This window comes from Natator depressus, chromosome 1 (genome assembly GCF_965152275.1).
Source record: "Natator depressus isolate rNatDep1 chromosome 1, rNatDep2.hap1, whole genome shotgun sequence".
NCBI classification, from domain to species: domain Eukaryota; kingdom Metazoa; phylum Chordata; order Testudines; family Cheloniidae; genus Natator; species Natator depressus.
In genome coordinates, this window is record NC_134234.1 from 711,167 (window position 1) to 738,129 (window position 26,963).

Here is a 26,963-nt window from a genome sequence, read left to right on the forward strand (position 1 = left end):
GAAGTCCTTCTGGGGGAGCAGGGAGCTTAGACCCCAGCCCTGGGGTTCCCTGTGTTCCTCCACGCAGCCCCAAACTGAAACTAAACCCACCGAGCAGGTTCCCTGCTGCAGCCTCCCTCCACATTCCTGGGCAGAGGTGTTACCTCCCCCTCCCCCTCCTGGCTCAGGTGACAGGCTCTCAGGTCTCCCGTCCCCAGGGCACATTCCCAGGTCAACACTCCCCCCTCCCTGCTGCGTCACATCGTCACATCTCTCCCCCCTTCGAGACTGAACTGAGCGGGGTCACTGTGACCAGTGACCTGGGGAAGTTCGGGGCCCCCTCTCCGGGACAGCGCATCCGCTATCAGGTTGGCACTTCCCTTCACGTGGACCACGTCCATGTCGTAATCCTGCAGGAGCAGGCTCCACCTCAGGAGCTTGGCGTTGGCTCCTTTCATCTGGTGCAGCCAGGTCAGGGGAGAGTGGTCGGTGTAGACGGTGAAGTGTCGCCCGAAGAGATAGGGCTCTAGTTTCTTGAGGGCCCACACCATGGCCAGGCACTCCTTCTCGATGGCCGCGTAGTGTTGCTCCCGGGGTAGCAACTTCTTGCTCAGGTACACGATGGGGTGTCTCTCCCCCTTTTCATCCTCCTGCATTAGCACCGCCCCCAGTCCCGTGTCGGAGGCGTCGGTGAACACCACAAAGGGCTTGTCAAAGTCTGGGTTTGCTAGAACTGGGCCACTGACCAGAGCCTCCTTCAGCGCCCGGAAAGCCTCCTGGCACTGCTCGGTCCAGACCACCTTGTCTGGCTTCCCCTTCTTGCATAGCTCAGTGATGGGGGTGGCTATGGCGCTAAAGTGGGGCACAAATCTTCGGTAGTATCCTGCCATCCCAATAAAGGCTTGGACCTGCTTTTTGGTGTCGGGAGCGGGCCAGTCTCTGATCACCTCCACCTTGGCCGGTTCCGGCTTTAGGCGGCCGCTCCCCACCCGATGGCCCAGGTAAGATACTTCAGCCATCCCCACCTTGCACTTCTCCGCTTTGACAGTCAGCCCAGCCCCCTGGAGTCGGTCCAGCACTTGTCTAACCTGGGACACGTGGTCCTCCCAGGTCTGGCTAAAGACACAGATGTCGTCAATATACGCCACGGCAAAACTCTCCATCCCCCTCAGGAGCTGGTCCACCAGGCGCTGGAAGGTGGCCGGCGCTCCCTTGAGGCCGAAAGGCAGGGTCAGAAACTCATAGAGCCCCAGAGGGGTGATAAAGGCCGATTTCAGCCGGGCATCTGCATCCAGCGGCACTTGCCAGTAGCCCTTTGTAAGGTCCATGGTGGTAAGGTACCGAGCTCCTCCCAGCTTGTCTAGGAGCTCGTCCGGCCTGGGCATGGGGTAGGCATCCGATACAGTGATGGCATTGAGCTTCCGATAGTCCACACAGAACCGGACTGACCCATCCTTTTTGGGGACCAGCACCACCGGCGAGGCCCAAGGGCTGGCCGATGGCTGGATCACCCCCAAAGCCAGCATGTCCCGGACCTCTCTTTCCAGGTCCTGAGCAGTTTTCCCTGTGACTCGGAAGGGGGAGCATCTTATCGGCGGGTGCGACCCTGTCTGCACCCGGTGGACAGTCAGATTAGTGCGTCCAGGCTGGTTGGAAAACAGCTGTCGGTACGGATGCAGCACCCCCCTGACCTCAGCTTGCTGGGCAGGGGTGAGCTGATCCGAGAGGGGGATTGTTTCCAGGGGGGAACCAGCTCTGGTCCCAGGGAATAGATCTACTAAAGGGTCATCTCCCTGCTCCTCCCACTGACCACACACAGCTAACACCACATTCCCCCTGGCATAATATGGCTTCATCATATTCACATGGTACACCCGGCGGTGGTGGGCCCGGTTCGACAGCTCCACCACATAGTTTACCTCATTGAGCTGCTTGACGACCTTGAACGGGCCCTCCCAGGCGGCCTGTAGTTTGTTCTTTCTCACGGGGATGAGAACCATCACCTGATCCCCGGTGGCGTAGGCACGGGCCCGCGCCGTGCGGTCATACCAGACCTTCTGCTTCCTCTGGGCTCTGGCCAGATTCTCCCTGGCCAGGCCCATGAGTTCAGCCAGTCTCTCTCGGAAGGTCAGGACATACTCCACCACTGACTCTCCATCGGGAGTGGCCTTCCCCTCCCACTCGTCTCTCATCAGGTCCAGGGGGCCCCTCACCCTCCTTCCATATAACAGTTCGAAAGGCGAAAATCCGGTAGACTCCTGGGGCACCTCCCTGTACGCGAACAGCAGGTGAGGTAAGTACTTGTCCCAATCCTGCGGGTGCTGGTTCATAAAGGTTTTCAGCATCATCTTTAGCGTCCCGTTAAACCTCTCCACCAGCCCATTGGACTGGGGGTGATACGCTGAGGCCCAGTCATGCCGGACCCCACATTTCTCCCACAAGCACCGGAGCAGGGCCGACATGAAGTTGGAGCCTTGGTCTGTCAAGACTTCCCTGGGGAACCCCACTCGGCTGAAAATGGTCAGGAGCGCATCTGCCACGGTGTCTGCTTCAATGGAAGCTAAGGGCACTGCCTCGGGGTAGCGGGTGGCGAAATCTACCACCACCAGAATGTATTTCTTCCCCGACCGGGTCGTCTTGCTGAGAGGCCCCACGATGTCCATGGCCACCTTCTGGAAAGGCTCCTCTATGATGGGCAAAGGTCTCAACGCCGCTTTCCCCTTGTCCCGGGCCTTCCCCACCCTCTGACAGGGGTCACAGGATCGGCAATACTGCCGGACGGTGGTAAAGACCCCGGGCCAGTAAAAGTTCTGTAGCAACCTCTGCCGGGTGCGCCGGATTCCCTGGTGCCCTGCGAGGGGGATGTCATGGGCCAGGGACAGGAGCTTGCGGCGGTACTTCTGGGGGACCACCAGCTGCCTCCTGATCCCACAGGACTCCCCTTCCCCTGGGGGAGCCCATTCTCGGTACAGGAACCCCTTCTCCCACAGGAACCTCTCCTGGCAGCCTCTCCTCATGGTCCGTCCCTCACTGAGGTCGGCCAGGTCCCTGAGCTTCTGCAAGGAGGGATCTTTCCTCAACTCGGCCTGGAACTCAGCGGCTGGGGAAGGGATGGGGCCCGGTTCCCCCTCCGTGGCCAGGTCTGAGGCCGCAGCCTCTCTGAGCCGTGCCCCTCGGCGCTCCCTCCCCACCCGAGTAGGGTCTCGCGCCTCCAGTGTGGTACCCTCCCCAGGGTCAGGTCGCAGTGCCCCTCGCCGGCTCTGGCTACGGGTCACAACCAGGGCGGTCTGGGGGTCGCTTGGCCAGTCCTCTAGGTCTCCCCCCATCAAAACCTCAGTGGGCAAATGGTGGTGTACCCCCACATCCTTGGGGCCCTCCTTGGTCCCCCATTTCAGGTGTACCCTTGCCACGGGCACCTTAAATGGGGTCCCGCCCACCCCCGTCAGGGTCAGGTAGGTGTTGGGCACCACCCGATCTGGGGCCACCACCTCGGGCCGGGCCAGCGTCACCTCCGCGCCCGTATCCCAGTATCCATTGACCTTCCTCCCATCCACCTCCAGGGGAACAAGGCACTCTCTCCGGAGGGACAGCCCCGCACCCACCCTGTAAACCGAGCACCCTGAGTCCAGAGCCTCCAGCCCTCTGGCGGGGCTGGCTGGGGGTACTCTTCCCTCCTGAGCAGGTGGCAAACTGGTAGCCCCCCTTTCCTGGGTCGCCTGCCCCTCGTCCAGCTGAGTCCCTACCCAGTTAACCCTGGGTAGGTTGGGTCTGCTCAGTTTGTCCCTGAGCCCGGGGCACTGGGCCCGTACGTGGCCTCTCTGGCCACAGTGATAGCAGCTCAGGTCACGTTGGTCCCCTCGAACGGGTCGGAGGGGCCCGACACCAGGCGTTCCCCTTTGGAGGGGGTTCTCCCTATTTCCCCGCTGGGAGGCCCCATGGTGACTCTCTCTCTGCATCGGGGGGGGCCTGTTCTTTTGGGACTCCTCCCGGCTACCCCCTGACCGACTGTTCACAAACTCGTCGGCCAGCTGCCCTGCATGCTGGGGGTTCGCGAGCTTTTTGTCCACCAGCCACAGCCTCAGGTCGGAAGGGCACTGTTCATACAGGTGCTCCAGTACAAACAGGTCAAGCAGGTCCTCTTTAGTTTGGGCCCCCGCTGTCCACTTGCGGGCATATCCCTGCATCCTGTTGACCAGTTGTAGGTAGGTGACCTCAGGCGTTTTACGCTGACTCCGGAACCTTCTCCGGTACATCTCGGGGGTCAGCCCAAACTCACGGAGCAGAGCCTGTTTGAACAGTTCATAGTCCCCTGCCTCTGCCCCTGTCATCCGGCTGTAGACCTCCACGGCTTTGGGGTCCAGTAAGGGGGTGAGGAACTGGAGCCTGTCTGCAGGGTCAACCCTGTGCAGCTCGCAGGCATTCTCAAAGGCCGTCAGGAAGCTATCTATGTCCTCCCCCTCCTTCCGCTGGGCCAGGAAGCACTTATCAAAGCTCCTTGCAGTCTTGGGTCCCCCCTCACTCACCGCAGCCGGGGCCCCACTGCTCCTCAGCCTGGCCAGCTCCAGTTCATGCTGTCTTTGTTTCTCCTTCTCCTGCTGCTCATGTTGACGTTCCCTCTCCTTCTCCTGACGTTCCCTCTCCTTCTCCTGACGCTCCCTCTCCTTCTCCTGACGCTCCCTCTCCTTCTCCTCCTGCTCATGTTGACGTTGTTTCTCCTTCTCCTCCTGCTCATGTTGACGTTGTTTCTCCTCATGTTGACGTTGTTTTTCATGATCCTCCAGCTCCCTCATTTTCCTCTCCCTCTCCCATTCCAGCCGCATCCGCTCCAGGGATGGGGAGCTCCGCTGGGAGGATCCCCTGCTGGCTGCTGGGGTCAGGGGGCCCTCGGTATTCGCTGGGCTTCCCACAACCCCTCCCCCAGGCATAGGTAGGAAGGGTCTCGGGGTGTCCTGGGCAGCAGTCTGACCCCTCCCAGCCTGGTCAGGCCCCAGGGCCCACGCTGCGTCCGCCGGGCGGCTTCCCTCAGGGACAGGGATCGGGTCATCCAAGCGATCCCTCTCCTCCAGCTGGGCAATCAGCTGTTCCTTGGTGGACCTCCCGACGCGCAGCCCCCTCTGCCTGCACAGCTCCACCAGGTCGCTCTTAAGGCGTTTAGCGTACATCTCCCGGCTGGCCACTCGCAGGCCGGGCAGCTGTCCACGGTTTCCAGGAAAAGCCCCTAGTGTGCCAGTCCTTCTTGAGGTCACCACCTCTTTGCCAGGGTCGAGTTGCAGACTCCTCCGCCCCTGGGACCGCTCGCTGCAATCCCCCGGGGGACCCTGTTACTGCAAAAGTCCTTCTCTCTGGTGACACACTCCCAGGGGTTAACCGCCCCCTGAAACCGTCTCTCTCTCTGAATCTTCAGCACGCCTGGTCCCCGTCAATCCCCCTTCGTTTTACTGTTCCCCAGTCACTTACTGCAGGAAGCGCCGTTCACGGGGTGCAGTAGATCCCACCGCTGCCACCAGTTGTCACGGAGTGTGGGGGAGTCCAGGCCCTGCACCCCTCTTCCTGGGATTCACTGAGACTCTCAGCCAGCCAGTAAAACCGAAGGTTTATTGGACAACAGGAACACAGTCCAAAACAGAGCTTGTGGGTACACCCAGGACCCCTCAGTGAAGTCCTTCTGGGGGAGCAGGGAGCTTAGACCCCAGCCCTGGGGTTCCCTGTGTTCCTCCACGCAGCCCCAAACTGAAACTAAACCCACCGAGCAGGTTCCCTGCTGCAGCCTCCCTCCACATTCCTGGGCAGAGGTGTTACCTCCCCCTCCCCCTCCTGGCTCAGGTGACAGGCTCTCAGGTCTCCCGTCCCCAGGGCACATTCCCAGGTCAACACTCCCCCCTCCCTGCTGCGTCACATCGTCACAGGGGGTGGCCGGGGGGCTGTGCCAGGTGGGGGGGCTGGCGGTGGGGCTCTGCAAGGAGGGGGAGAGTTGGTGGGAGGGTTGCCAAGGGGCTGTGCCAGGTGGGGGGGCTGGCGGTGGGGCTCTGCCAGGAGGGGGAGAGTCGGTGGGGGGTGGCCGGGGGGCTGTGCCAGGTGGGGGGGCTGGCGGTGGGGCTCTGCAAGGAGGGGGAGAGTCGGTGGAGGGTGGCCGGGGGCTGTGCCAGGTGGGGGGGCTGGTGGTGGGGCTCTGCCAGGAGGGGGAGAGTCGGTGGAGGGTGGCCGGGGGCTGTGCCAGGTGGGGGGGCTGGTGGTGGGGCTCTGCCAGGAGGGGGAGAGTCGGTGAGGGGGTAGCCGGGGGGCTGTGCCAGGTGGGGGGGCTGGCGGTGGGGCTCTGCCAGGAGGGGGAGAGTCGGTGGGGGGGTGGCCGGGGGGCTGTGCCAGGTGGGGGGGCTGGTGGTGGGGCTCTGCCAGGAGGGGAAGAGTCGGTGGGTAGTTGCCGGGGGGCTGTGCCAGGTGGGGGGCTGGCGGTGGGGCTCTGCCAGGAGGTGGGGCTGTTTGGGAGAGGCTGGCGGCGATGCTGTGCCTGGCGGGGTGGCTATTTGGGGGGGACTGGCTGGGGAGGCTGTGCCTTGAGGGGGCTGTTTGGGGGGCTGGCAGCGGCCCCATGGCGTGTCCCCTTCCCCAGAGCTTCCCGGTGCGGTCGCTGGGCTGGGTGGAGATGAGCGAGGAGGAGCTGGGGCCAGGCAAGAGCAGCGCGGCTGTGAACTCCTGCATCCGCCAGCTGGCCCCCCGCGGGCCCTCCCCGCCGGGGGGCTGGGACCAGGTGAGCGGGGCAGCCGGGGGGGGGGGGAGGGGCGGGGCCAGTCCCTGGGGGCGCGGGCTGGGCTGGGCAGTGAGCTGCAGGGAATGGGGTCCCCATAGGGCTAATGCCCAGCCAGGCATCCCCCCACTGCTGCCCTGCCCCAGGTCTGACCTCTGACCCTATGCTGACCCGGGGCTCTGAGCCCCTCCCCCGCCCTGCCCCCCGCTGACCCCGGGCTCTGAGCCCCTCCCCGGCCCTGCCCCCCGCTGACCCAGCTCTCCCCCTAGGGCCGGGCCATGCTGATGTTCCTGGACCACGAGACGCTGCAGCTGGTGGAGCCGGTGGAGCGGACGCTGCTGCACGCCCAGCCCGTGGCCACCATCCGCGTGTGGGGCGTCGGCCGGGACGATGGCAGGTAGGTGGCCCTGGGCAACCGGCCGTGCCCCTGCAGGGCGCAGCTTGGGGGCCCCCTCGCCCGGCCACCCTAACGCTCCGGGACACGGAGCGGTACAGTACCGGCCCTGTGTGTCCCCCCGTGTTCCATGGCCCCCGTCTGACCCCGGTGTGTCCTCCCGTGTGCCCCCCATGTGCCATGACCTCCATCTGCCCCCGATGTGCTATGGCCCCGGTGTGCCCCCCCGTCTGGCCCCCATGTGCCATGGCCCCCGACTGCCCCCTTTGCCCCCCCGTGTGCCATCTGCCCCCCATGTGCCCCTCCGTCTGCACCACATCTGCCCCCAGTGTGCCATGGCCACCGTCTGCCCTCGTCGGCCCGCCATGTGCCATGGACTCCGTGTGCTCTCCCCGTCTGGCCTTCTGTAACGAGGCTGGTTCTGGCGGGACCCCGCTGAGAGTGCCCATTCAGGACAAACTGCTCAAAGCAGGGCAGTTACAGCACCAGGCTGGGGTTTCTGTGCACACCGGGGCAAACCAAACCAGCCAGACAGAGCGGACTTTGGTCTCACCCCACTGGCTAACCACAAGTCACACAAGCAATTCCCTTAGACACCCCAGTTTCCCAGTATCCCCACCAGGGCCCCTCGTTATGGGGACAGATGGTTATGAAAACCAATACCCCAGTAAAAGGAAAAAGGTTCTCTCGATCCCAAAGGACCAAGCCCCAGACCCAGGTCAATATACAAATCAGATCTTACCCCCAAATCATGCTGTTGCCAATCCTTTCGAATCTAAAATCTAAAGGTTTATTCATAAAAGGAAAAGATAGAGATGAGAGCTAGAATGGGTTCAATGGAATCAATGACAGACAGTAACGGCGAAGTTTTTGGTTCAGGCTTGCAGCAGTGATGGAATAAACGACAGGTTCAAGTCAAGTCTCTGGAGAACATCCCCAGCTGGGGTGGGTCATTCAGTCCTTGGTTCAAAGCTTTGGTTTGTAGCAAAGTCCCTCCAGAGGCAAGAAGCAGGACTGAAGACCAGATGGAGATGAGACATCACCCTTTTATAGTCTTTTCCAGGTGTACGAACCCCTCTTTGTTCTTACTGTGGGAAGTTACAGCAAAATGGAGTTTGGAGTCACACGGGCAAGTCCGTGCAATTGTATCGCTGATGGTCCTTAATGGCCCATCCAGCAGGCTGGGCAGAGCTGACACCAACTTGTCTGCGGTGTCACCCAGAAGCAGAGCACAAGTTTGAAATACAGACAGTACAGAGCCAATACCTATATCTTTAAGTACAGAAATGATACATACATATAGACAGCATAATCCTAACCAGCAAACCATCACCTTGTCTTAGATGCGTTCTTTGACTCCCTTTATACAAGATTTGGTGCCACTACGGGACCTTGGTTGCAACAATGATCTATATGGTCCTAGATTATGTCAATAACGTCACACCCCCGTCAGCCCTCTTTCCTGAGCGCCCAGGCTGGGGGCGCTGGCTCTGCTCTGAGTGACGCCAGGCAGGACTCTGGGGCAGTGTCTGCCCTCAGGGCACCTGTCCCAGGGCAAGGACCCTGCTCCGCTTCGGGGCTTCCTGGGTCTGGCCTCGGAGCGTTCAGCCCCCTGGTCACCCCATGAGCTCCCCGCAGCGAGTCCCCCTGGGCGGGACCCCTGGGGAGCCTCACCCCCAAAGGGCCCTGCCCCCCACGCCGCAGCCAGCCGTGACTCCCAGCCTGCGTGTGACACAGACGGGTTATTATCATCGGGAACCCAGCGTAGAACAGAGCTTGGTAGCACTGGGACCAGGGACCCTCAGCAAAGTCCATCTGGTGGGGGGCAGAGCCCTGAGCCCTCGCCCCTGAGTCCCCAACCAGGAGAATGACTCGCTTCCAGCTGCCCGGCCCCCATCACACCCATTGCCGTCCTCCGTCCTTTGTCCCTTTCCCCGGTCCAGCAGGTCACCCCAGCTGCACCAACAGCCCCGGCTGCTCCTTGCAGAGGAGGGGGCCTGGCCAGCAGCTGCCAGGTGTGAGGGAGCCGGGAGTGGGGAGCATTGACCTGCGGATGTTACTGGGACTGGCTGCATTGGTGCTGGATGGTGGGGGGGTATCAGGGGGTGACGTCACTTGCGGGGCCGGGGTCTAGGCTACCTGTTCCCCGAGATGGACCTGACTGAGGGGTCCTGTTCCCTCTACCTACAAGCTCTGTTTTAGACCATGTTCCTGCCATCTAATAAACCTTCTGTGTTACTGGCTGGCTAAGAGTCCCGGTGAATCGCAGGAAGTGGGGGGTGCGGGGCCCTGACTCCCCCACACTCTGTGACACCAGGCTACTGATTGTCGGCCGTTCTCTGCAGCCACACCTGCCCTCTGGGGGTCTCTGCAATGATAACACACCCTTGTCCCACCACCTCGGTACTTGAGTAACACATGGGGAAACTGAGGCACACACAGTGTTCAGGCAAAACATTAAGAACATTCACACTTTGTCACCCCCCCACCACATGCTATCTTGCCCCCCTTGTGCCCCCTTGTACCTCAGTCCCGTTCCCCACTGCCACTGGGCCCCCCTGCTCTCCAAGGGGCCTCCAGCAGTCTGGGGAGGAGGCGCTGTCCCTTGGGGTTTGGGATGTGGGGGGAAACTGCTTGGAATCTGAAAAGGCCTTCAGAGGAACAGCCGCTGCTTGGGGGGGCGCTGGGCTCTGCACCCCTGTCTCAGAGTCCCCGGGCGATGCTCTGGAACTGCTCCCTACGAAGCCAGGCAGGACTCTGGGGGAGTCTCCTCTCTGTGAGCAGCCTGTCTGCAGGACACACAGCTCACACAGCTTCCACCTTCCTGGGTCTGACCTCGGAGCATTCAGCCTCCTCTGCCCCTCCGTGCGCTTCCCACAGCGAGTCCTCCCAGGCGGGGTCCTGGGGAAGCCAGAGGGTCCTGCCCCCCAACTCCGCAGTCAGACGGGACTCTCAGCCAGCCGGGAAAACAGAGGGTTTATTAGGCGACAGGAACCACAGCGTAGGGCAGAACTTGTTAGCACATAAATCAGTGACTTTCAGCCAAGTCCATCTTGGGGCAAGTGGAGCCCAGAGCCGGGGCAAGTGGAGCCCAGAGCCAGGGCTCTGGTTCCCCCCCCCGCCCCCGCTGCGCCCCAAGCCAGCGGAGACCGACTCTCTTCCAGCTGCCTGGCTCCTGACCTGCCCGTTGCTCCTCCTCTGGCCTTTCTCTCACTTCTTGGGCCAGAGTCATCTGGTCGCATCCCCCTCCGGTGTCTCAGGTTATGAAGGGGCGGCCACAGCATCCCTGCAGGCAGCTGGAGCAGCTCCGGCAAAAGTCACACATGCTTATTCCCACCACCCAGGCACTGGTGCAATACACAGGGAAACTGAGGCACAACCAGCATTCATGCAAAACAGTCAGACTCACTGAGACGGTGCTGCCCATGGAGCCAGCTGAGGGCACTCCATCAGCGCGAACTGCAAACAGACCGGGGCAGACAATTCCACTACTGAGATTTACCCAGCCAGCCCAAACCAGCCTCTGTGTGTGGTACTTCGAGTTCTGGACAGGATCTTTTCGGGGGGGACAAGGAATCCATGTATCAATCCCCACTGTGTCATCGGCACAGGGTGGATATTACACTCCCGCACTCACACACACGCACACGCCGTCTCCTCGTTACCAGCTCGTTGCTCCCCTGAACTTCACTGGCCAGGTGAGTTCGACGGGGGAGGGGTGGAGCCGGGCTCCCGCCGATCCGGATCGATGCTCCCATGTTGACAAGACGAGACCCGGGGTCCTCTGCACGACACCTCGCACGTATAGCCGCTTCCCTGTCCTGCAAATCGAGCCCAGCGTCAAAATCTGTGTCTGTGGGTCCCCGGCGGCGCTTCCTTCTGGGCGCTGTCCCACTGCCCCACGTTTGCGTCCAGAGAGGGCGTTTTCAAAAGAAGGCGCCGCGTCTAACCCCCAAGGCCGTCAACACGTCTGCTCTTCCGCCGTGAGCCCACTGGGCCGGTTTTGCTGTCCTTGGCCCTGGCTCCCATCCCCTCTCCGAGGGTTGCGGCTGTCTGGAGGTGCCGGCCTTCCACCACCCTCGTTCACACCTCGTTCATCCAACGGGGCAATGGACTAAAACGGGGGGCGGGAAGTTTGTCCTGCTCCTCGGGAAAAGACATTTTTCTTCTACCTTAACTGTCCTTAGGGGCTATGACATTATACCAAGCTCAATACAAGGTTTCTATATCAGGATTTGATACAAAGTTCCCATATCAAAGGACTTGACACAAAGTTGCATGAAAACAGAGGCCGCGCATGGACAGACCCAAGACAAGGTTGTACGAAGAGGCCTGACACGAAGTCGTGTGGAAGTTCTGCGAAGATGCTTAATGTGGAGATTTATCTACATGCAGTACCTCCCTGGTTACTCAGACGTCCAAACAGCGCAGTTCCCTCAACGTGCCCGGCCTCCGTCCAGACACACCTGTCAGGTATGATGATGATTACTGAAAATCTGATCACATCATAGAAAAGAAAAGATTCTCCTGACCCCAAAGGATCAAGCCCCAGACCCAGGTCCAATTAGAACTCAGATCTTACCCAGAATACACGCTTCTAGCCAATTCTTGTTAACTAAACGAAAATTTATTTAAAAAGAAAAGATCAATATACAGACAGACTTGAATTCAATTCTTGAGGTCCAGATACAGAGCGGAGATGAGTTTGTCGTGGCCAAAAGCCCTTTTAGAAATAGTCCAGAGGTTATAGTCCAATGTCCATGTTCAGGGTGACTCCAGTCAGTGACTGGGGATCTCAATCCTTATGGCTCAGGGTTCCCCCTCTTGAAACCCAAAGCAGATCTGGGATGAAGAAGGATCGTGTCCCAGGGTTTTTATACATTTCCTGCAGCCTTTTGGCCTGAGAAGACAATAGGCTTAACTTTCCTTCTCCCAAACATCCTGGCAATTAGCATAGGGTAATTTATCCATTGAACAGTTCACATACAGGTTACCACAACCTTCAAAGAGACATGTAGACAATAACACTATTTCACTCAAGTATCTTCTGAAATATTAATACTCCTTTTTTGATCTTTGAATCAAAGCTATAGCCATAGACAAGGCTTAGAATCATAGAATATCAGGGTTGGAAGGGACTTCAGGAGGTCATCTAGTCCAACCCCCTGCTCAAAGCAGGACCGATCCCCAACTAAATCATCCCAGCCAGGGCTTTGTCAAGCCTCGACCTCCCCCACTTGTTTGCTGACATCACAAGACCTGAGCAAACCTCTGCCCTTCTCTAACAATGCCGGCTGCATTTCAAAGCTCTGTTCATTTACATCTCTTCCCAGCCAGTCTTTACAGTTCGGCCCTGGGTCAGGTCAGTCTGTGAGTTAATTAACTCTTTCTGGCCCTGTGTCACCTTTCATAATGTCACACTCACATACAGCATAGCAAGGGAAAATCCCCAATTTGTCACACTCGGTCACTCCAAGCCTTGACTCTGGGAGCCAGCCTGACCCTGCTCTGCTGTGAGAACCCCCACTCCTGGGCTGGTCACGCACGGCCTCTGCATGTAAGCTGCTCCTTGGACTGTGCAACCGAATGACACTAGCCAATAGCTCCGGTCCCAGACACAACCCTAGGATCCTCTGTCTTGCAGCATCCCGTTATGCCAACTGGACACTGCAATCTTATATGAGTTTGTCAGTTTAACAAATTAATTGATATGCACCAGGCTTGTTATGCTAAGGGGAGGCTCTGACACGCCTCAGGCCAGACGCACGGCTTCAGGTAGAACAAACATTAACTAAAAAGATAGATTTTAAGTGATTATAAGTCAGAGCAAAACAAGTCAGATTTGATCAAATGAAATAAAAGCAAAACGCATTCTAAGCTGATCTTAACACTTTCAGTGCCCTTGCAAACTTAGATGCGTCTCACCACAGGCTGGCTGATGCCCTTCAGCCAGGCTCTCCCCTTTCATCAGCGCTTCAGTGGCTTGGTGGTGGTGTCTGTAGATGGAGGTGGAAGAGAGAGGAAGAGCCTGGCAAACGTCTCTTCCTTTTATCATGTCCTTTCCTCACTCTTGGCTTTGCCCCCGCCCCTTCAGGGTCAGGTGAGCGTTACCTCATCACAGTCCCAAACTGACCAAGGGAAGGGGGGTGACTCACTCGAGAGACCAACAGATCATTTGTTGCTGCCTAGGCCAGTGTCCTTTGTCCCTGTGAGGCTGGGCCAGGTTTGTCCTGATGAGGTGTGAACGGCCTCTCTGCTCTTGGAGAGTTTTGCCTGGGCTTGCTTTAAGCCACGAGGACACATTTCCAGCCTCTTAACTATAGACATGAAATTACACCTGTAGCATCACGATAACAACAATGCTCAGGGCATCATGGGACTTCCGAAGACCCCGAGCATGGCAAACTTTGCACTGGATACCACGCACTCATTTTATAAAGACGAACATGGGGGTGCTGGGTGTTCCCCCGAGGTACAGAGCATCACACTCACATACAGCATAACAAGGGAAAATCCCCACTATGTCAACCCCACTGCTGGGGGGCACTGGGCTCTGTACCCACTGACGGGGGGCACTGGGCTCTGCACCCCGCTACTGGGGGGCTCTGGGCTCTGCGCCCTGCTGCCAGCCCCATGGGGGCCCCCCTTGGTGAGGGGAAACTGGCTCCAGACTCATTGCACATCTCAGCTGACACCTGTCTCGTCTGGCCCCTGGGTGGACGGGATCTGGCCTCAGGTCGATCTGGGTCCAGTCCAGCCCGCCAGGCTGGCGCAGAGCCCAGGGCTGGGGGGGGCCGTGGATCCCTACCCCCCGGCCGAGTGGGTGGGAAGATGCTGCAGGGCTCAGTTTGGCAGGCAGGGTCAGAGGTCGTGACCTCCAGAACTCAGCCTTGACCCCTCTGATCAGTGCTCAGGGTGAGGGCTCAGCAGGGGACTCTGACCCTCCGGGTCTCCCCCCGCAGGGACTTTGCCTACGTGGCCCGGGACCCACTGACACAGATGCTGAAATGCCACGTGTTCCGGTGCGAGACGCCAGCCAAGCGCATCGCCACCAGCCTGCAGGGGGTCTGCTCCCAGGTGAGACCCCCCGACCTCCCCGGGCCCCTCTTAGCCCCCCAGAACCTCCCCCCATGGCCACCAGCCTGCATGGGGTCTGCTCCCAGGTGAGACCCCCCCGACCTCCCCGGGGCCCCCTTAACCCCCCCGAACCTCCCCCCATGGCCACCAGCCTGCAGGGGGTCTGCTCCCAGGTGAGACCCCCCCCGACCTCCCCGGCCCCCCTGATCACCCCCAACCTCCCCCATGGCCACCAGCCTGCATGGCGTCTGCTCCCAGATGAGACCCGTCCTCTCATGCAGCCCCCGGTTTGGCCCTTGCTGCCAGCCGGGTGGGTCGGCCCCGAGGGCCCTGGGCAGAGGTTTCCTGGGGTCTCTGCCAGCCCCTGGGCTGGGCTGTGGACCCGGGGCAGAGGCTCGCCCGGCGCCAGTCCCCACCGGTCAGACAGCGTGTGGTGTGTCTGGGTGTGTCGCCCCCGGGCCCCATCACACCAGGCTTGTGGGAACGGCTCCCAGCTCCAGCGTGTGGGGCTGGCTGGGCTGGGGTGGGGGGCAGGGATCCACCCCAGCGTGTGTGTTGGTGACTGGGGGGGCTGGACGCAGTGCCTGGCGGGGGGCCTGGGCACGGTGCCTGTGGGGGGTCGCGGTGCCTGCGGGGGGGTCGCCTGCAGCCGGACCCGCTGTGACCCCCCTCCCCTAGATGATGGCGCAGCAGCAGAGCACCCGGGCCTTGGTGAACAGCCTCGCACTGGAGCACGCCAAGATGGTGGAGATTCCCTTCCAAGGTAGCCGGGGGGGGGACACACAAGTGCTGGGGGGTGGCATGGCTGGGGCCAGGCGGGGTCAGTGGTGGGGTGGGGGCCTGGGGGTGGGGTTTGGGAGTGGGGCATACGGTGGGGTCATAGAGTGGGGGTGGGCGCAGGGTCATGGGGCACGGGGGGGGTTAAAGGGAGAGGGTGGGGGCATAGGGGAGCTGGAGGGGTGGGGTACAGGGGGGCTGGGCAGTGGGGGGTAGGGTGGGGCCAGGCTTGGCTGGGGAGACAGAGTACTGGGGGGCTGGGCAGGGTGGGACCAGGCTGGGCTGGGCAGAGGGGGGCAGTGTGGGGCCAGGTTGGGCTGGGGGGTACAGAGGGGGCTGGGCTGGGGGGGCAGGGTGGGGCCAGGCTGGGCTGGGGGTATGGGTGGGCTGGGGTACTGGGGGGCTCAGCAGTGGGGGGCAGGGTGGGACCAGGCTGGGCTGGGGGTACGGGGGGGCTGGGCAGTGGGGGGCAGGGTGGGGCCAGGCTGGGCTGGGGGGCAGGGTCCTGGGGGGGCTATGCGGCTTTGCCAGCCCAGTCTCCGGGCGCCCCCGTCTGACCCCTGTCTCTCTCTCGGCAGTGGAGTTCCCGGCCCCCAAGACTGAGCTGGTGCAGAAGTTCCAGGTCTCCTACCTGGGCAGCGCGCCCGTCGCCAGGCCTGTGGGTACGGCCCGCGTGGGGGGCTGGGGGGCCCACGGCGCACGCTGCCCCCTCGGGCTGAGCCCAGCGGGCTCCTGTCCACAAGGGGTTAATGGCTGGGGCTCCAGCCTCTGCCTGCCGCTGGCCTAGGGATTGGGGGAAGCGGGGCCGGGGGTCACCCCATGGCAGGGCCCCCTGGGCGGGCTCCCGCAGCGGCTCCATGGGGCTCGGGGCAGGGCCTGACGGTCGCTGTGATTGGCCCGTTCCCAGGGATGGACGTGATCAACGCGGCCCTGGACTCGGCGCTGGCGGCCCCCAGCCGGGACCACTGGACCCCCAGCCACGTCCACGTGGCCCCCGCCACACTCAGCATCACCCACGCGCAGGTGAGACCCCCCCGCCCCTGCACACTCAGCGTCACCCACGCGCAGGTTTATTAAGCGACAGGAACATGGTCTAACACAGAGCTTGTAGGTGCAGAGAACAGGCCGGGTCCACTTTGGGGGCAGGGAGCCCAGAGCCCCATCTGGGCCTCCCTCCATTTCCCCAGCAAGCTCCAAACTGAAACCCCCCCCAACAGCCATCTTGCCCAGCCCCCCCCAGCCCAGGTCACCTGCGCAGGTATCGTCCCGGCAGTGACGTCACCCCCGAAACCCCCCCACCAGCCCGCACCGACCCAGCCAGTCCCAGTAACATCCCCAGGTCAGTGCGCCCCACTCTCTGCTCCGCCCCCCCTGCGTGGGGCAGGGTCCTTCTCCCATGCCCAGGCCTGCCCCACGCGCCCTCTGACCCCTGCTCTCCCCCCCCCCCGGGAGCCGTGCCGTGGGGGTCCGGCCCCTGACCCCTGCTCTCCCCCCGGCCCTGGGAGCCATGCCGTGGGGGTCCGGCCCCTGCTGCGCCCCCCCCCCCCCCCGGGAGCCATGCCGTGGGGGTCCGGCCCCTGACCCCTGCTCTCCCCCCAGACGGAGGCGGTGCTGTGCGAGTGCCGGGTGCGGTTTCTCTCCTTCATGGGCGTGGGCCGGGACGTTCGCTCCTTCGCCTTCATCACGGCCAGCGCCCCGGGCGCCTTCCACTGCCACATGGTCTGGTGCCGGCCCAACGCCGCCGGGCTCAGCGAGGCCCTGCAGGCCGCCTGCATGGTGAGCCCCGCCCTGCCCCCCAACCCTGCCCCCCGGGGCCCTGCTCCCTGATCCGCCCCCCAACCCTGCCCTCCAGGGCCCTGCTCCGTGTCCTGCCCCCCAACCCTGCCCCCCGGGGCCCTGCTCCCCACTCCCCGCCCTGCCCCCCAACCCTGCCCCCCAGGGCCCTGCCCTCCAGAGCCCTGCTCCGTGTCCTGCCCCCCAACACTGCCCCCTGGGGCCCTGCTCTCCAGAGCCCTGCTCCGTGTCCTGCCCCCCAACACTGCCCCCTGGGGCCCTGCTCTCCAGAGCCCTGCCCTCCAGAGCCCTGCTCCGTGCCCTGCCACCCAACTCTGCCCCCAAAGCCCTGCTCCCTGCCCTGGCCCCCGGGGCCCTGCTCCCTGCCCTGCCCCCCAACCCTGCCCTCCAGAGCCCCGCTCCCTGCCCTGCCCCCTTGGGCCCTGCCCTCCAGAGCCCTGCTCCCCAACCCTGCCCCAGGGGCTCTGCCCTCCAGAGCCCTGCTGCCCAGACACATGGGGCCTGTCCCCCAGAGCCCTGCCTCCTGTCCCCGCATCCCTGCCCCCTGAGGCCCTGCCCTCCAGAGCCCTGCTCCCTGCCTCCCATCCTTGCCCCCCAGCCCTGCTCCCCAACCCACGGGGCCCTGCCCCCCCAACCAAAAGGGTGCTGTACCTGAGCCCTGCCCCCCGGGACCATGCACTCAGGGCCTGCCCCATCCCTGCCCTGGGACCCCAGGGCCCACAGGGGGCAGGCGCCCCTCCCTCTGGGTGGGTGGGGTGTTTCTGGGTTTCTCTCCCCAGCTGGTAACCCCCGTCTCCCCCCAGCTGCGCTATCAGAAGTGCCTAGACGCCCGGCCCCAGGCGCCCAGCTCCTGCCTGCCCGCGCCGCCCGCTGACTCCGTGGCCCGGCGCGTGGGGTCCAGCGTCCGCAGGGGCGTCCGGAGCTTGCTGGGGAGCCTGAAGCCCGCGCGCCTCGGGGCGCAGACGCCGTGAGCCGGGGCGACCCCGCTGGGGGCAGCGCCCGCGGGCAGCCTGCCAGGGCTACGGGCACAACGCAGGGAACAGGCCATGGCTGGGCCCACGGCAGCGGCCCCACGGCACCTGGGCTGCCGCCCTCCCCCCATCTGCAGGCCCCGACCCCTCCCGCCCCGGCTCTGTTCTGGGCCCTGAGACAGGGATCCTGGCTCAGCCCCCACCCTCCGGCCCATGGGGCCCCGCCCCCCTGCATGTGACCCGCTGGTTAGTGGTGGGGGGGCCCTGGGAGCTGCGTCTAGGCTGTCACGCGGTCGGTGTTGTACTAACTCGTTAATAAACCCGGCCGGCCCGACCGGCCCGGCTCGCTCTGTGCACCACCGGGGTGCGTGTGTGAACTCGCCAGCCTCGCCCATGTGGGGGGGGGGCGCTGCGAATGCCTGGGGGAGGGTGTGGGGGGGCAGTTCGCCAACGCAGCGCCGGAATCGGGGCAGAGGGGAGCAGGGCCCGGGGGGCAGGGCCGACCCTGTTCTGAATCTGGCACCCGCGGCTCAGTCGTGTGGGCAGCCGCCCTGGCACAAACCTGGCCCCGCTGCCTCCTGCGCTGGCCTGTGGGTACCTTGTGCCCCGGGGCCTGCCCCACCCCCATCACTGGCTGGCAGGGGGAGGGGGCTCTGGGGCTGGCATGATTGGGGCCAGGCCCCGATCCTGCAGGGGATCCCAGGCCGCTACGACCCTGTCACGGGGTCCCCGGGCGATGCTCTGGAACTGCTCCCTACGAAGCCAGGCAGGACTCTGGGGAAGTCTCCTCTCTGTGAGCAGACTGTCTGCAGGACACACAGCTCACCCGGCTCCACCTTCCTGGGTCTGACCTCGGAGCATTCAGCCTCCTCTGCCCCCCGTGCGCTTCCCACAGCGAGTCCACCCAGGCGGGGTCCTGGGGAAGCCAGAGGGTCCTGCCCCCCAACTCCGCAGTCAGACGGGACTCTCAGCCAGCCAGTAAAACAGAGGTTTATTAGACAAAGGAACGTGGTCTAAACCAGAGCTTGCAGATGCAGAGAACAGGACCCCTCAGCCGGGTCCATTTTGGGGAGCAGTGAGCCAGACAACCCCGCCTGCTCTTCACTCCATGTCCCCAGCCGGCCCCAAACTCACTCACCCTCCAGCCCCTCCTCCTCTGGGCTTTCCCCTTTCCTGGGCCAGGAGGTCACCTGGTTCCTTTGTTCTCCAACCCTTTAGCTCTCACCTTGCAGGGGGGAAGGGTCCAGGCCATCAGTGGCCAGGAAACAGGGTGTCGGCCATTCTCTGTGTCCAGACCCCTGCACACACCTGCCCTCTAGGGCTCTGCAATGATCATACACCCTTATCATAGAATATCAGGGTGGGAAGGGACCTCAGGAGGTCAACTAGTCCAACCCCCTGCTCAAAGCAGGACCAATCCCCAACTAAATCATCCCAGCCAGGGCTTTGTCAAGCCTGACCTTAAAAACTTCTAAGGAAGGAGATTCCACCACCTCCCTAGGTAACGCATTCCAGTGTTTCACCACCCTCCTAGTGAAAAAGATTTTCCTAATATCCAACCTAAACCTCCCCCACTGCAACTTGAGACCATTACTCCTCGTTCTGTCATCTGCTACCACTGAAAACAGTCTAGATCCATCCTCTTTGGAACGCCCTTTCAGGTAGTTGAAAGCAGCTATCAAATCCCCCCTCATTCTTCTCTTCTGTAGACTAAACATCCCCAGTTCCTTCAGCCTCTCCTCATAACTCATGTGTTCCAGCCCCCTAATCATTTTTGTTGCCCTCCGCTGGACTCTCTCCAATTTATCCACATCCTTCTTGTAGTGTGGGGCCCAAAACTGGACACAGTACTCCAGATGAGGCCTCATCAGTGTCGAATAGAGGGGAACGATCACGTCCCTCGATCTGTTGGCAATGCCCCTACTTACACATCCCAAAATGCCATTGGCCTTCTTGGCAACAAGGGCACACTGTTGACTCATATCCAGCTTCTCGTCCACTGTAACCCCTAGGTCCTTTTCTGCAGAACTGCTGCCTAACCATTCGGTCCCTAGTCTGTAGCTGTGCATTGGATTCTTCCATCCTAAGTGCAGGACCATATAGGTTGGGGTCAGGAGTGGGAGCCTGTCCACCTCCCCACCCATCTGGCTGACGGAGTCTATGGCCTTGGGACCCAGCAAGGGAACTAGACACCGGGGCTTTTCCGCAGGGTCCCCCTGGTTCAAATCGCCAGCCTGCTCAAAGGCAGTGAGGTGGACATCCACATCCCCACCTCCTTAACCAGGGGCAGCAATTTAGTCTCGAGGTTCCCTGCGGAACTGGCCCCCCGGGGTCTATCCCCCCTCACCCCTGGGAGGTCCCCTAGGCCTCTCCGCTCCCCCACCGCCAGTTCATGCTGCTGCTGCTTCTGCAGCTCTTTCTTGGGCTCTCGCTGTCTCTCACAGTCCTCTTGCTCTCTCGGACTCAGCTCCAATCCCGTCCGTCTCCGATCCCCGGATGGGGAACCCGATCGTGAAGACCCTCGTCTGGTCTGGCATCCCCACACTATTCAGAGGAACCATTAAGAACAGTCCCACTTCGTCACAGACCCGCCCTGGGGTCAGGCCACACGGCCGAGAACTCCAGGAAGTTTGGGCAGCCACAGCCCTGGCTCAGCCCCCCCGGCCCCATGCCCGGCTCAGCCGCCCCCCCGGCCTGACTCAGCCGCCCCGCCCCACCCCAGGCCTGTTTCAGCTCCCTGTCACTAGCAGTCACCAGCAGCATGTCTGTATTTCTCTTCGCTTTTATTGAGGGGCCGGAGTCCCCCCCACCGAGTGCCAGCTCAGCACGCACGCCCCCCAGCCCAGCTCAGCCCCCCCGGCCCCATGCCCGGCTCAGCCCCCAGCCCAGCTCACCCCGGCCCCCACCCCGTCACTCAGTGCGGCCCCCGCCCCCCCGGCCCGGCTCAGCCCGGCACCCGCCACCCCCCGGCTCGGCTCAGCCCCCCGCCCCCCAGCTCAGCAGAGCCGGCGTTGCCGCCAGAGGGCCTGGACGCGGTGGAAGGGCAGGCGGGGGCTCAGGGCGTGGCAGAGGCCGGGGTCGGCGGAGCGGCCGGTGCGCAGGGCGCAGAGCAGGGCGGCCTTGCAGGCCTCGCGGCAGGGCTCCCGGGGCGGGTGGCCCTTGTGGAAGAGGAACCAGAAGCGCTGGAAGAGCTGCTCGTCGGCCTGGAAGCGCCGCAGGAGCCTGTCCCAGTCGGCCGGGAAGAGGCTGGGCAGCCCGTAGGCCTGGCGGGCCCGGTACAGCGGCTGCCAGCGCGGCTCGGCCCCCGGCGCGTTGGCCTCCGTCAGGTTCAGGATGAAGGTCTCGTGATCCAGGACCATGTGGGAGCTGCCGGGGTAGTCGCCATCCAGCTGGTAAACGCGGTAGCCTGGGGAGAGCAGAGAGTCACCCCCTGCGGGCCGGCGGGGAACCGGGCGGGAGGCCGCGGCTCGGGGGCTGGACTCACCGGGGTTGAGGTTGATGTAGGTGGTGACGCTGGGGGCCACGAAGGCCACGGAGACGGGGCGCGAGAGCGTCTCCTCGTCGTAGAACATCTCAAACTCGTCCACGTGCGTGTGCCCGAAGAACTGAGCCGCGATGGTGCCCTCGAACCTGCCGTGGGCGGAGACGGAAGTCGGGGGGCCGGGCTGCTCACCGCGGGGCCCCGCAGCTGGGCCGGGGGCTGCCCGTGGGGGGCTGCCCGTGGGGGGCTGAGCCCAGCCCTGCTGCGCTCCGGCGGGGGGCCAGCGGCTCCAGGAGCTCTGGAAGGGGGCGGGGCGGGTGCCCTCCATTGCCAGCCGGCTGCTCGGCCATTCCCAAGGGCCCCCTGCAGGGCCCAAGCCCAGCACCCGCTGCAGAGGCCTCGGCTGGCACTGGCGCTGCGGGTGCCTGGCGCCGAGAGGCCCTGTGCTGCTGGGCCCACCCTGCCCTGAGAGCCACATCCCTGTGGGGGCGGCCAGGCCCCCGGGCGGGGGGAGGGGCTGCGGCACCCCCACACCTCCAGGCCCAGGGAGCAGAGCGAAGGCCCCAGCAGGAGGGTTACGAGCAGGCAGAGATGGAGCCTTAAGGGCCAGGGCCCCCCCGAGGACACCCCAGCTTGGTCCATGCCAGGTGGAGAGCCTGGGGCTGGTCCAGTGGCTCCGTGACCGGTCAGCCGGGGGGGCTCTGGGAGGGGCTGGTCACGAGGTTCCCAGCCCTAGGGGCAGAGCGAGAACCCAGGCGTCCGGGTTGGGGCTCCTGGGGGAGGGCGAGAACCCAGGCGTCCGGGCGGGGCTCCTGGGGGAGGGCGAGAACCCAGGCGTCCGGGCGGGGCTCCTGGGGGAGGGCGAGAACCCAGGCGTCCGGGCGGGGCTCACCTGTTGATGATGCGGTAATAGTTCCAGCTCCAGCTCCTCATGCAGTGCGCGGGGGGGATGTGCCCAATGATGTGCACCTGGGGGGGCCAGGGGTGTGAGTGGGACCTGCACAGACAGGCCCCCCCAGAACAGGGCCCCCCCACAGTGACCAGCCCCCACCCGGGGAATAGTGACACCGCGGGGCAGCTGGGGCCAAACAGCAAAGGGCCCTGCCTGACCCCAGCCCCGGTACCAGGCTGGCCCCAGCAGGAGGGGTGAGGGCCCAGGCTGGGGGAGGGGAGCCCGGGGGTCACTGGGGGAGGGGTTCCCATTGCGGGGGGGCAGGCTGGGGGAGGGGAGCCCGGGGGTCACTGGGGGAGGGGTTCCCATTGCGGGGGGGGCAGGCTGGGAAAGGGGAGCCCGGGGGTCACTGGGGGAGGGGTTCCCATTGCGGGGGGGGCAGGCTGGGGGAGGGGAGCCCGGGGGTCACTGGGGGAGGGGTTCCCATTGCGGGGGGGCAGGCTGGGGGAGGGGAGCCCGGGGGTCACTGGGGGAGGGGTTCTCATGGCGGGGGGGCAGGCTGGGGGAGGGGAGCCCGGGGGTCACTGGGGGAGGGGTTCCCATTGCGGGGGGGGGCAGGCTGGGAAAGGGGAGCCTGGGGGTCACTGGGGGAGGGGTTCCCATTGCGGGGGGGCAGGCTGGGGGAGGGGAGCCCGGGGGTCACTGGGGGAGGGGTTCCCATTGCAGGGGGGGCAGGCTGGGGGAGGGGTTCCCATTGCGGGGGGGGCAGGCTGGGGGAGGGGAGCCCGGGGGTCACTGGGGGAGGGGTTCCCATTGCGGGGGGGCAGGCTGGGGGAGGGGTTCCCATTGCGGGGGGGGGCAGGCTAGGGGAGGGGAGCCCGGGGGTCACTGGGGGAGGGGTTCTCATGGCGGGGGGGCAGGCTGGAGGAGGGGAGCCCGGGGGTCACTGGGGGAGGGGTTGAAGCTGCAACCCTGGAGTCAGCCAGCAAGGTTGGGGGAGGGGCAGTGGCCCCCAATCACCGTGCCCCATTCCCAGCCCCCGCAGACCCCTCACCTTCTCCTGCCGCCCCTCGGCCGCCTGCAGGACCCCCACCAGCCACTGCAGCTGCCCGGCCGGGTCGGTGGCGTTGATCAGGAGCCAGAAATTGGCCTCGGAGCAGAAATTCATGTTGAGGGAGACGAGCCGCAGGCCTGGCCGGAGCCGCAGGGTGTAGAACCCGCCGAGCCTGCAGGGTGGGGGGGTGAGATCCCGGCTGGGGGGGCCCTGCCCCCCTGAGCCCCAGCCCCCCCCAGTCCTCGGGGCCCTGCCTCCCTGAGCGCCAGCCCCGCCCCCCCCATTGGGGCCCTGCCCCCCTGAGCACCAGCCCCCCAGCCTCCCCCAGTCCTCGGGGCCCCGCCCTCCCGAGCCCCAGCCCCGCCCCCCCGAGCCCCAGCCCCCCCACCTCCCCCAGTCCTCAGGGCCCCGCCCCCCCGAGCCCCAGCCTCCCCCAGTCCTCGGGGCTCCGCCCCCCTGAGCGCCAGCCCCGCCCCCCAATCGGGGCCCTGCCCCCCCCCAGCCCCAGCCCCCCCGCCTCCCCCAGTCCTCGGGGCCCTGCCCCCCGGGCACCGGCTGCCCCCACCTCCCGCAGCCCTCAGGGCCCTGCCCCCCGGCCCCCTTTCCTCACCAGCCAGTTCCCCTATCTCTCCATGCCCCCCAGCCGCTGCCCCACCTGAGGGTCTCCAGCGCCTCGGGGGGCAGCCAGTCCTCCCAGGCCTTGGCCATGGCGCCGTAGAGCCAGGCGGAGGACTGGTTGCCGTGGATGTAGGGCGGGGGGAAGCCGTTGACCGGCGCGGCCTCGTGGTTGCCCACGGCGGGGTAGACGGGCAGGGGCGCCAGGTACTTGCGCAGAAGGGCGCTGAGGGTGCGCAGCGCCAGGAGCTGGTCGGCGCGGCTCTGCTGCCAGACGTTGTGGGCGGGCAGGTCGCCCGTCCAGTAGGCCAGCTGCAAGGGGGGGCCGCGCGCCAGGTGCTGCAGCAGGTTCTCGATGGTGTGCAGCGGCAGGTCGCACTTGCCGTACTCGCCCCAGTAGCCGGCGCCTGCGTGGGGGGGCCCCTGCGCCCGGCCCCCCCGGCAGCACAGCGGGTCCTTGCAGGCCGGGTCGCTGCCTGGCGCGTAGGCCCGGTCCCAGTGCAGGTCGGTGAGGAAGAGCAGGCGGGCGGTGGGGGCGCCGGGCGGGGGGGGCACGGGCGGCTGCACCGGCGGCTTGGGCGTGCCGGGCAGCGTCACGTTCCAGTCGGAGAGGATGTCCCAGTGCCCGCAGCCGGCGCCCACCAGCAGCCCGCAGATCTCGGCCGGCCGCAGCACCGAGCGCACCCAGGCCGATACCATGTCCTTCTCAAAGAGCTGGATGGCGTCCCGGCAGACCTCCCGCCGCGCCAGCCGCAGCTCCGTGCAGACGCTCGCCGCCAGGCGCCCGATGCGGGCCTCGCTCGACTGCATCTGCAAGATGCCGCGGGGTCAGGGCACGCGCCCAGCCTCTGGTGTCCCTCACAAGGCTCCCTCTGCACTTGGGCTCTGCCCGCAGCCCAGCCCCCGGGCGCTGTGATCCAGCCCCCACACCCACGGGACGCCCTGCCGCAGCCCCATACGCTGACCCCGGGGCAGGGTGGGGACTCCCCTTGTCTCAAGGCTTCTCAGCCCAGGGCAGGGGCTGGCTCCCCGCCAGACTCGCCCGCAGCCCTGGCATCTCTGCTCAAGGGTCCCCAGGCCTTGTGGGGGGCGCAGGAGAGGGTCAAGGCCCCGGGAAGGGGAGGGAAGCGGGGCAGGCTCTGCCCTCGACAAGGACCACAGGGCCAGTCAGCCCCCCATCGGCACGGCCCCACGGGGGTCAGCCACCGGCAGATGTGGCGGGGGGGCCGCATGTGGAGGCCGAGCCAAGGGTCCTGCCCCACACAGCCAGGCAGAGCTGGCCGTGCCCGATGCCGCAGGCACCGCACTGGGGCTGGACCAGCAGGGGGGCAGGGGACCTGTCGAGGGGCTCCGGGGGGGGGGTGTGTCACTGCGGCACTGCCGGGGGACCATATGCTCAGGGCACAAGGGGCTCTGGGCAACTGTCCTGGCAGCTGGGGCCCAGAATTTCTCTGCTGCTGGGGCAGGACCCAGGACACCTGGCCTGAGGGCCGGATCGCTGGGATAGGACCCTGCTGTGGGGCTCAGAGCGAGGGGCACCAGGCGGGCAGACACCCTTAACTCTGCCCCGCTCTCCCACCAGCCTGCCGGCCTCTGCACACGGGGAGACACAGCTGTGCCACGGGTGACAGCAAAGACGTCACGCTCCAAGAACGGGGGCGGGGGGGGCTGGGTTCAGATCCTGGCTTCTGCCACAGACCCACAGGGTACCCAGCCCTGTCCCATCCAGCAGCCTCAGTTTCCCTCTGTAACACAGGGGAAGCGAGGACAGACTCCGGGGGCTGGGAGGAAAATCTGTTCCCGGCAGGCGCTGGGGGGGAGGGGTTGGGGGGCAGCGGGGGGCAGCGAGGCAGGCAGCGGGTCCCGATCCCGGAGCCCCCATGGAGCAGGCTGCCCAGCCCCACGGACGATTGTATCTCGTACCAAAGCTGGGACAGGCACCTCACACCGCTGTCAGACGCTAACACCAGAGCCGGGGAGAGAACCCAGGCATCCTGGCTCCCAGCCCCCTGCTCTACCCCATCAGACCTCGCTCCCCACCCAGAGCCGGGAGGGAACCCAGGCATCCTGGCTCCCAGCCCCCTGCTCTACCCCATCAGACCTCGCTCCCAACCCAGAGCCGGGAGGGAACCCAGGCATCCGGTGGGGGAGGGGGAGGCGGAATGACACTCTCCGGAACCGGCGGTTCCCTTCGGAGCGGAGCAGAGGCAGGTCCCGGCCCGGGGGTCCGGCCCGAGGCGGCGGTGAGGGGCGCCGGGCGCTACCTGCACGCCCAGGTCGATGGCGGAGAAGAGGACGCGGCAGGCCGCGCAGCTCAGGTTCCTCCAGCCGAACTGCGCCCCCGCGGCCGCCAGCTGCTCCCCCAGCGGGGCCGGGCCCCAGGCGCCGGGCCGGGCCGAGCCGGGCCGGGCCAGCGGCACCAGCCAGGCCAGCGCCAGCAGCAGCCGGGCGGCCCCGGCCATGGCGAGTCCGGCAGCAGCGCCGGAGCCCACAGCGCCCGCCCAGGAAGCGCCCCGCCGGGCCCCGCCCGGGACCGCCCCCCCCAGCTCCCCGCCGGGCCCCGCCCGGGACCGCCCCCCCCAGCTCCCGCCCCCCAGGAGCTCCCCGCCGGGCCCCGCCCGGGACCTCCCCCCCCAGCTCCCGCCCCCCAGGAGCTCCCCGCCGGGCCCCGCCCGGGACCTCCCCCCCCCAGCTCCCCGCCGGGCCCCGCCCGGGACCGCCCCCCCCAGCTCCCGCCCCCCAGGAGCTCCCCGCCGGGCCCCGCCCGGGACCTCCCCCCCCAGCTCCCGCCCCCCAGGAGCTCCCCGCCGGGCCCCGCCCGGGACCTCCCCCCCCCAGCTCCCCGCCGGGCCCCGCCCGGGACCTCCCCCCCCAGCTCCCGCCCCCCAGGAGCTCCCCGCCGGGCCCCGCCCGGGACCTCCCACCCCACCCCCCCGCCGCTCCCCGCCCCCCCCAGGAGCTTCCCCCCTGCACGTGGCCTCGGACCAGAACTGCTTCCCGCTGGCCCGACCCCGACGCCCCGGCTCCCATCACCCCACCTGGCTGCAGCCCCCGGGGGGGGGGCGCGGGACTCCGGCCTCCCCCTCAGCTGTGGGAGGGCTGGAGGGGGGTGGGAACCAGAACTCCTGGGTTCCGTCCCCGGCTGGGGGGGCGGTGGGATAGAGCCGGGACTCCAGGGTTCTCTCCA

At 65.3% G+C, this 26,963-nt stretch overlaps 2 protein-coding genes across 4 annotated transcripts in view; one reads left to right on the plus strand and one right to left on the minus strand.

The window, feature by feature from the left end:
• The window catches only part of APBB1 (amyloid beta precursor protein binding family B member 1), a 37,270-nt gene extending 19,521 nt beyond the window's left edge, over positions 1-17,749 (plus strand). For 2 of the 3 annotated variants that reach the window (XM_074953917.1, XM_074953910.1), the window contains 8 exons: positions 6,587-6,724; positions 6,991-7,118; positions 14,078-14,192; positions 14,871-14,955; positions 15,548-15,631; positions 15,877-15,992; positions 16,569-16,745; positions 17,567-17,749. In XM_074953917.1, coding sequence (XP_074810018.1) covers positions 6,587-6,724; positions 6,991-7,118; positions 14,078-14,192; positions 14,871-14,955; positions 15,548-15,631; positions 15,877-15,992; positions 16,569-16,745; positions 17,567-17,734 — 1,011 coding nt within the window. In that variant the 3' untranslated portion in view covers positions 17,735-17,749. The remainder of the gene's footprint in view (positions 1-6,586; positions 6,725-6,990; positions 7,119-14,077; positions 14,193-14,870; positions 14,956-15,547; positions 15,632-15,876; positions 15,993-16,568; positions 16,746-17,566) is intronic. The other variant, XM_074953922.1, reaches the window with a different exon arrangement.
• Positions 17,750-20,730: 2,981 nt separating this feature from the next.
• Positions 20,731-26,238, minus strand: SMPD1 (sphingomyelin phosphodiesterase 1). Its single transcript, XM_074972569.1, has 6 exons — positions 26,041-26,238; positions 23,817-24,586; positions 23,162-23,333; positions 22,108-22,184; positions 21,219-21,364; positions 20,731-21,140 (listed from the first exon to the last, which is right to left on the minus strand). The coding sequence occupies exons 1-6, from the start codon at positions 26,236-26,238 to the stop codon at positions 20,731-20,733; spliced, it is 1,773 nt and encodes a 590-aa protein (XP_074828670.1).
• Between the last annotated feature and the right edge of the window lie 725 nt (positions 26,239-26,963).

What these genes read in the sequence shown, in the direction of transcription:
- SMPD1 (XM_074972569.1), bottom strand. Translation starts at nt 26,238, where the DNA reads ATGGCCGGGGCCGCCCGGCTGCTGCTGGCGCTGGCCTGGCTGGTGCCG. An exon ending in CCATCGACCTGGGCGTGCAG is followed by an intron (nt 24,587 to 26,040) that starts GTAGCGCCCGGC and finishes GGCATCTTGCAG; the next exon opens with ATGCAGTCGAGCGAGGCCCG. An exon ending in CTACATCAACCTCAACCCCG is followed by an intron (nt 21,141 to 21,218) that starts GTGAGTCCAGCC and finishes TGCTCTCCCCAG; the next exon opens with GCTACCGCGTTTACCAGCTG.